Genomic DNA, 9,064 nt, shown 5'->3' with positions numbered 1-9,064 from the left:
CAAAATTAATATAAGTAATATACCAAAAACTTTTAATCTCTTATTCAAAACTAACCAGAATAAATACTTAACTAGATATTCAAGTAACACCTATATATAACCCAAAAGTTATTTTGCGGCAACTGAGTTTTCAATTTCAATTTGAGGACCAAAGGTATGGAATAAAGTACCCACAACTGAACCTAAAACTCTTACAATGTTAAATGAGTTTAAGGCTAAAGCTAGACAGTTATTACTTAAAAATGACTTACCACAAAACTTTTTCTTAAAATGCAAAATATCGTTATGATTGATATACCAATTAAATGAAAAGTATATTAATTTTAGAAACGCTTAAGTTAAATGCACTTGGTAACTTTTCAAATTTGTTTATGTTTTTGTTGTTTGATATGTGTTGTTATTCTTTTTATTTTTTGATCCTTAGTCTTTGGTTTTGTGATCTGAAGTTTAATGTTTAAAAAAAATATAGTAATAGTAATTAAAATTTATTGATGATTTTATAATGAATACAAATTATATTTCTCCATGCTTTTAGAAGAATATGTTTAAGCAAAAAACGCGTCTTGTTATTTTTTATCAATAGATGTTTCATTTGTTTCTTTACCAATTTTACGGTTGTTTACTTTATATTATTAACGGATGTGCTTATTTTTAAATAAAACTTTATATTTATGGAATTTATCAAGGGGCTTGGCGATAAGACATATTAGTCTTCTTCTCGCCCCTGCTACATATATATCTTGTTATTAACATTCCATTTGTACATATTTACACGGCAAAAAAAAAAGAGGAGTAAATAAATTATTTTGGAGATTTATAATTTATAAATCAAATTTAAAATGATTATTTGTATATTTTTATTTGTCAACAAAGAAAAATATGTTTGACTTTTCATAAAATAGAACCAAATATTAACGATAAATAGTGAAAAAATTTAAAATAGGAAATAATCGCTGAAATGATCTCTTGTGATATCTTAAATAAACTTCACTTTAAGGTGGTTTCTATAAAAAAGTTGTTAAAAAAAAAAGTTAAAAAAACTTAAAACAACTATTTATTATTTTACAACAAAAATAATGATAATATTTTTTATCATTTTTATTACTATTTAGATTCACCTCCCCAAAGCCGTGAAGGCCACTACATTCGAGGAGGCTTCTTTAATTGTGGTTACAACACTCTCTCAACTCTACAATTCCGAAACACGTACCTTGACGAAAAAGGCCGCTGCGCGGAGAAACGATTTAAAATTATAGTTTTTAAAATATTTAAAAACTATAACTACAAATATAATTTATAAACATATTTCTCGTTTAATGTTTGATCATATATGAATGTTGGAAAAGTGTGTTGAGAGTAAAGAGACCATTTGTTGACACGTCAAGTGTTAATAGTTGAGGGGGGCCGTCGTCAAGTGACGGGAAAAAAGTGAGGAAGGGAATAAGCAAATAAAAAAATAGGAATTTTAATTTGTTTAATGAAGCGTGACGAAAAGTATATAAAGAGTGAAAAAAATAAAATAAAATTGGTTCATAACCAATGGAATCGAAAAATAAACCGTTACAACAATTTCAAACTCCAACGACAGTGGCAGTAGTTCAACCTTATAAACCTGATCCTCCAATAGATAATGGTGGTACACACGACTCGCATGGGAATCGTATTCGATATTTTGAAGTGTATTAATAAAGAAAAAATAGTGACAATATTAGCACTTTCGAGCTTGTTTATTGTTATTGTAGTGGGAGGATATTTATTTGGAGCGTTATTGGGAGTTTTGATATTACTTGGAACAATGTTGGGATTATGTATTTGTAATAAAATAATAAAAAAGCAATTGTAAATTTTTATTTTATATATTATAATAAAATTAAGGTTTAATATTTCTAATTCCGTTAAAAATTCCTCCAGAAATAGCGCCACCCAAAACAGCTTTTGCAATCGTAGGTATAAGAGGTATAAAACGGCTTCCTACTGTAGCTAATAAGGGTCCTATAAATTTTCCACGCAAACGTCTTGTTCTATGTCTTTTATAATGTCTTTTATGATATCTTTTTTTATGTCTTCTTTTATACATTTTTTTATCGCGGTATAAGAGATGATAATAAAGTCGGTGCTAAAACTGCAGCTAACAATGGAAGAAATTTACCACGCATACGTATTCTTAAATGTCTTCTTAAACGTTTTCTACCTGCGCCTTTTAACGGAGGTAAATAAACTCTTCCTCTTCCTCTTTTTCTATGCATTACGACGTGTTTGAGGTCGGTTAAAGTAAATTTATATTATAAAGCTGTGTTGAGAGTAAAGAGACCATTTGTTGACACGACGGCTCCCCTCAACTATTAACACTTGACGTCAAGTGTTATGAATTGATGGGGGCCGTCGACAACTGACGGGAAAGAATAGTGAGGGGGGAAATAAGCAAATAAAAAAATAGGAATTTTAATTTGTTTAATGAAGCGGTCGACAACTAACGGGAAAAAATAGTGAGAGGGGAAATAAGCAAATAAAAAAATAGGAATTTTAATTTGTTTAATGAAGCGGTCGACAACTGACGGGAAAAAATAGTGAGGGGGGAAATAAGCAAATAAAAAAGTAGGAATTTTAATTTGTTTAATGAAGCGGTCGACAACTGACGGGAAAAAATAGTGAGGGGGGAAATAAGCAAATAAAAAAGTAGGAATTTTAATGTGTTTAATGAAGCGGTCGACAACTAACGGGAAAAAATAGTGAGAGGGGAAATAAGCAAATAAAAAAATAGGAATTTTAATTTGTTTAATGAAGCGGTCGACAACTGACGGGAAAAAATAGTGAGGGGGGAAATAAGCAAATAAAAAAGTAGGAATTTTAATGTGTTTAATGAAGCGGTCGACAACTGACGGGAAAAAATAGTGAGAGGGGAAATAAGCAAATAAAAAAATAGGAATTTTAATTTGTTTAATGAAGCGCAAGTGAGGGGGAATAAGCAAATAAAACTTTTTATTGTCACGTGTAAAAAAATTTATTATAAAAAAACTATTACAAGTTATAATTTTATTTTTTCTCTGAAAGTAGGATAGTTCTTTTTTATAAAATTTTCAAAAGTGATGATTGGACTAACTTGTTTTACAAACGTGATGTAGTGATTATAAATATTGAGTTCTTCAGCGAATGTTTTGTTAAATTTTGTCGACATTTCCAATATGAATAGTGCTTCATGACTTTTTTTTTTAAAAAAAAATTAATATTATTAATAACTTTATAACAATAATTTTTTTCTTTTAGATAAACGCCTAGAGGTGATCAATGACTTCATTAAAAGATTAAGAAAAAGGCAAAGGGTTGCCGACTCGCCTTTTCGTAAGTTTAACTTTACTGCTTTTATTAATGAAACAATATAAATATATTTCTTTTAAATTTCCTCTCACTTTTTTTTTAGAAAGTCCGGATCAAGAAAATTATTTAGAAAGTGAAATTATTTAGCTTTATGTGAATTATTTTTTTTAGAAATAAATTTTTTATAGTCTGTTTTTTTAACCAGACAATTGGAATTTCCAGACATTGTATTAGTTAGCTAAAAAAAATAATTTATTCTTATAAAAATTTACAATTAAGTTCAAAGGGTGGGGCGTCACATATCCACACTTCTTTTTCTTCTGTTTTTATGTTCTTGAGTTCAAGTTTAGCGCATTTTTCATAATCAAGACCTCGGAGAGGTCTTTTTAATCTCGTGTTTTTAATTGTAATTTCAAAAGCTTCTCCACACAGCTCGTTTTCCCAGTTTTCATTATTAATATTATTCATTTTTATTTATCTAAAAAAAGATAAAATGTTAGTATAAAGTTGTATAAAATAAAAATAAAAAAAAAGCAATAAAAAAAAAAAGGAAAAAAAATGACAAAATGTAATAAAAAATATATATTCTGTAAAGTATACAAATAAAATAAACAAAAAAAAACAGACTATAAAAAATTTATTTCTAAAAAAAATAATTCACATAAAGCTAAATAATTTCACTTTCTAAATAATTTTCTTGATCCGGACTTTCTAAAAAAAAAGTGAGAGGAAATTTAAAAGAAATATATTTATATTGTTTCATTAATAAAAGCAGTAAAGTTAAACTTACGAAAAGGCGAGTCGGCAACCCTTTGCCTTTTTCTTAATCTTTTAATGAAGTCATTGATCACCTCTAGGCGTTTATCTAAAAGAAAAAAATTATTGTTATAAAGTTATTAATAATATTAAATTTTTTAAAAAAAAAAAGTGAAAAAATTACCTAACGCAGCATTGTATGGTTTGACACGAGCTATTGGTATTGGTATTTAACGCAGCATTGTATAGTTTGACATGAGCTATGGGTATTTTTTTTCCATTTTTTACAATAAACAATTTTGTAAAGACACCACTCTCGTCTTTTTCTAATGGGTAAATCGCTTTGTTTATTTTAATGTATTCCAATTTTTTTTTTTTACTAAAAGAATATTAGTTGTTTTATATAAAAACACCATGTTGTTTTTTGTAATAAGCAAAAATATATATAAATAAAAAAATATCATTTTTTTATAAAATGCCTAAAACAAGGTATAGGGGAGAGTTGCCGAAATTGGAACAGCTCCTTAATTGGAACACTTAGCTTTATTTAGAAACTGGAACTTATTCTACTTTCATGAATATTTTTTCTTGTAAAGAAAATAATTTTCTTTATTTTTTGAAACTTCTAGTCTTTAACCTTAAAAACTGCACGTATGCGAATAAAATTACTTTTTTTTAAAGAAAAAAATTTTTGCGATCTAATTTTATCGTTGCATTTAAACGATTACAGAAGCTAAACGATATTGAGTTTGATGATAATTTTTTTTAAATTTTAAATTTTAAGGGTTTCAAGTCTATGTGATATTAAGAGCTTATATCGTAAGTTGTTACTTGTATGTAAATATTTTGCTACAACACCATGGTCCTATGTTGCCCAGAATGGAACTTCAAAAGTTGCCGTAATTGAAACGATGTCATCTCATAACACGCTACTTGACGTCCGAATTATCAGAAAATTTCATTAGTCCGACTGTATAATATTTTTTAAAGCGAATTTCTTTTATAGACGTAGTATTATTGTTAGACATTTGTTGCTTTTTTGGAATTGGTATTTAGTCTTGCTTTAAAGTATGAAATGATTTTTACAAAATTTTTTTCATAGTCTAAAGTCTAGTCATAGTCTAAGGATATAAAGTTGATTGTAAACATCGTATACTTTAATTAACAAATCATTTTATCTTTTAGTAAAAAATAAAATGTAAAAGTTTTACAAAAGTTATACATTTCTATTTAACGGATAAACTTGTAAGACAACATAAAGTATATACCCAGCATAAGTTTTTTACTGTATATAGAAGTTAATATATAAAGTTGCAAACTTTATATAGTTTATATAGATTTTGATTTATATAGTTAATGATTAACTAAACAAAAATGAAGAAAAATAATGATTATATAATGAGTATATAATTAACTTAATCATATATGAATAACAAATAAATATATGAAAAAATAAGCCTGTAATAAGATTATAAAACTCTCCTTATGTATCTTCATAGTAATTTGCTTTTATTTTAGATGCAAACACCACAAAAATATGGAAAATGGAAAGTAGAAAACTTGAAAAAGGCTATTGAAGCAATAAAACAAGGAGAAATCAGCTTAATTGAAACCACTTATGAATTTCGTATTCCAAAAGCAACTTTGTCAAGGCATATAAATGAAAAAAACAAAGTTGCTGTTGCAAATGTGAAATTTCATGGTCGACTTACCACCTTACCTAATGAAATTGAAACAGAACTAGCTGATCACTGTTTATTATTAGAATCGATGTACTTTGGATTAAGGATTGATGATCTTCGTCGTCTAGCATTTGATATTGCGGAAGCTAACAACATCACACATAATTTTAACAAACAAACACGAATGGCAGGAAAAAAGTGGTATTATGCATTTATGCAAAGGCACCCACAACTGTCGCTTCATGGGCCTGAATCAACATCAATTGCACGTGCACAAGGTTTTAATAAAGAGCGAGTGCAATCTTTCTTTAATTTACTTTCAAAGTTATACATGGAAGAAAAGTTAACTCCAGACAGACTTTATAATATGGATGAAACTAGTTTATCAACAGTACAAGATGGTCAGATAAAAATTATTAGTGCAAGGGGCAAAAAACGAGTTGGAATTATGACTAGTAGTGAACGAGGAAATTCAGTAACAGCTGTAGTTTGTGTATCTGCAGCAGGATTTTATGTTCCACCAATGTTAATATATAAACGCAAAAGAATGAAGCCAGAAATAACAAATGGTGCACCTCCAGGAACTGTATTTAGTACTCAAGAGAAAGGATGGATGTCAAATGAAGGTTTTTTAGATTGGCTCAATCATTTCATTAAAGTTGTTAAACCTTTAATACAATCAAAAGTTTTGTTGATACTTGATGGTCATGTTACACATTCAAAAAATTTGGCAGCGATATATCTAGCACGAAATACTGGAGTGCGTATGGTATCACTACCTCCCCATACTACACACAGACTGCAACCATTAGACGTTGCGTTCTTTGGACCACTTGGTACATACTATGATGAAGCTATGCGAAAATGGATGCGGTCACATATATCACAACCAGTAACAACTTGGCAAGTTGCAGAATTATTTGGTGACGCATATAGTCAGGCAGCATCATTGAGAATTGCTATGAAAGGATTTCAGGCTAGTGGGTTGTGGTCTTTGGACATAAATGTATTCACTGATTCTGATTTTACACCCTCTTCATTTACTGATGTTGGTCCTTCAAACAATCTTCAGTCATCTGAAAGTATAGATGGGATGACAAAACTATCTACAGATAAATCAAGTGAAAAAAAAAAAATGTAATGTTTCAGTTTCAACTTTGTCTCTTTTGCCAGTGGTTTCACTTGAAGTAAAAAACAAAAAAAGAAGATCACGAACAACTCAGGCGGCTGATCTTACAAGCTCCCCATATAGACGTGCTCTAGAAATTACACCAAGAAATCAAAAGCACACACTATATCAAATAGCTTCCAAACAAATTAAAAAATCTACAAAAAAAAAGCTCACACTAAATCCAATAACTGCCAAACTATTGCAAAAACCACAGAAAAGCAAAGTAGCACTAGACTCAATCACCATGGACCAAATGAAATTGAGCACATCAAATAAAATCACCATCGCCACCACAGCACACCACATATTACCACCACCATCCCAAGTGCAGAAGCTGCAAGAAAAAAAGACTTATGAATTGCGAAAAAAGGATTAAATATTTGTTGTAATTTTTATTTGTTATTATATCTTTTAAATATCTTTTATTAAAAAGCTAATCAATTAATTTTTCCTTTGAGCCATAAGTTTTATACCTGTAATTTATTCAAATATTAGAACTGTTCTAATTAAAGAATATATGTGTTCCATTCAAGGAGACCAGTTGCCTTTATTGGAACAAAATGGTGCCTTGAAAAATCAAAATTTATATCCAATAAGGGTGCGATCAATAGAGTCGAATCATTAATAAAAGCATAGTAGGGTTGTATATCTATATTATTTAATTTATAAATGTTTTCATAGTTAAGCCATCTTTGGTTAATAAATATTTTTTCCTAAAGTGTTCCAATTAAGGCAACTCTCCCCTTTTCCTAGATCATTAAACACTGTCAATATGGCACGTACAAAAACAACAGTTCATAGATCAAAAAAGCAGTTCAAACACAAACGAGTACAAAACAGAGTTCAACATCGACACAGACTGAAAGTCAGTATTTACCGAGCAATTGTAAAATAATATTATCTTGTTTACGAAGAACAAATAACAGATATAAAGATAATAAAACAAACCGTAAACTTGAAAGAGTTGGTAAAAGAATAAAACGCTGGGTTCATACTGCCGAATCATATGTCGATATTAACCATCAATTAAAAGAAGCAAACATAAGACGAAAAAATAGACAGAAATAATATATTTACAAAAAAAATATTTATAAAAAAAATTTTTTTTATAAATATTTATTTTCAAGACCTCCCTATTATAAAAGTAATTTAAGACCCAAATATACTTCTAAATTACCCAAATAAACACTGAATGGACAATGGCCTTTTAATAGAGATGCTTTTTTTGAATTTTTTGATAGGACCTCATTTGATGAAAATGAGTTCCTATAATACGATAATAACAGATCCTGATAATACGGAAATAAGAGCTCTAAGACGTTGAAGATATAAGAAAAACTTGAAAAAAATAAAGCATCAATTTTGTAGAAAAGCACTGATGTGTTATCGAAAAACAAAAAGCAAGTATATAAATAATAAACAAAATCGTGAAATGGATTGAGTAGGAAAACCGATATATCGTTTTGTTTTCACAAAAGTGGATCGAGATAAACAAAGAAATATTTTAAAAAATGAGATATAGAAGACATAGAGGACACAGGGGTGCTAAAAGATATATTTTTGTTCACCGAAAATTGAGACCTCACCCTAGATCTCATCATTCTTTAATTGGTAAAGGGCGAAAACGTATACTTAGAAAGCGTGGTAAAGGTATCCTTGGGAGCCTATTAGGAAATATACCCATACTTGGTGGTGTATTTAAAACCATATTTTATTCGGATTAAAAAACAAGTATAAAAAACCTCAACTCTGCAAACGTTTATTTCAAAAAATGAGTTCATTGCAAGCGTGTAAACAAACGCATAGAAGAACGCACAACAAAAAGTATTGCAAAAAATGTTTTACCACTAAATTTCAACAACATGTAAAAGAAAACTTGAACGAGTATATTTGGTTCTTAAAAGATATGAAGAAATATAATAAAATCTCTTTGAAAAATTTACGAACCGATACGAGCTCGCGAGGTGAATAAGTTTTAACCTATGAATACAAAAATGGTCTCGCTGAAATTATAAGTGGTAGCAAAGATACTGGACACACGAAATCATCTACGTTTTTCGGCGGTTTGATATTGGATTATGATTTTATAATTAAATTATACACAATATCTCATCTAAATAAAGAAATATTTTATGTTGCT

At 28.9% G+C, this 9,064-nt stretch overlaps 1 protein-coding gene across 1 annotated transcript; it reads left to right on the top strand.

Moving 5' to 3' along the window:
• The first annotated feature begins 1,539 nt into the window (after positions 1–1,539).
• On the top strand, positions 1,540–7,300 carry LOC136087149 (uncharacterized). The gene is made up of 4 exons (XM_065809656.1): positions 1,540–1,679; positions 4,856–4,970; positions 5,590–6,835; positions 6,903–7,300. Exons 1-4 carry the CDS (start codon positions 1,540–1,542, stop codon positions 7,298–7,300), a joined length of 1,899 nt encoding a protein of 632 aa, XP_065665728.1.
• The last annotated feature ends 1,764 nt before the right edge of the window (positions 7,301–9,064 follow it).

Source organism: Hydra vulgaris, chromosome 11 (genome assembly GCF_038396675.1).
Source record: "Hydra vulgaris chromosome 11, alternate assembly HydraT2T_AEP".
Taxonomy (NCBI): Eukaryota; Metazoa; Cnidaria; class Hydrozoa; order Anthoathecata; family Hydridae; genus Hydra; species Hydra vulgaris.
The sequence above is the reverse complement of the archived record's forward strand: the minus strand, read 5'-3'. Positions and strand labels throughout refer to the sequence as shown.

Bases quoted from the DNA above. Each gene is read 5' to 3' on its own strand.
- LOC136087149 (XM_065809656.1), top strand. From the start codon at position 1,540: ATGGAATCGAAAAATAAACCGTTACAACAATTTCAAACTCCAACGACA. The intron at 4,971-5,589 runs GTAATTGAAACG...CTTTTATTTTAG, and splicing joins ATGGAACTTCAAAAGTTGCC to ATGCAAACACCACAAAAATA. The intron at 6,836-6,902 runs GTATAGATGGGA...GTAATGTTTCAG, and splicing joins CAATCTTCAGTCATCTGAAA to TTTCAACTTTGTCTCTTTTG.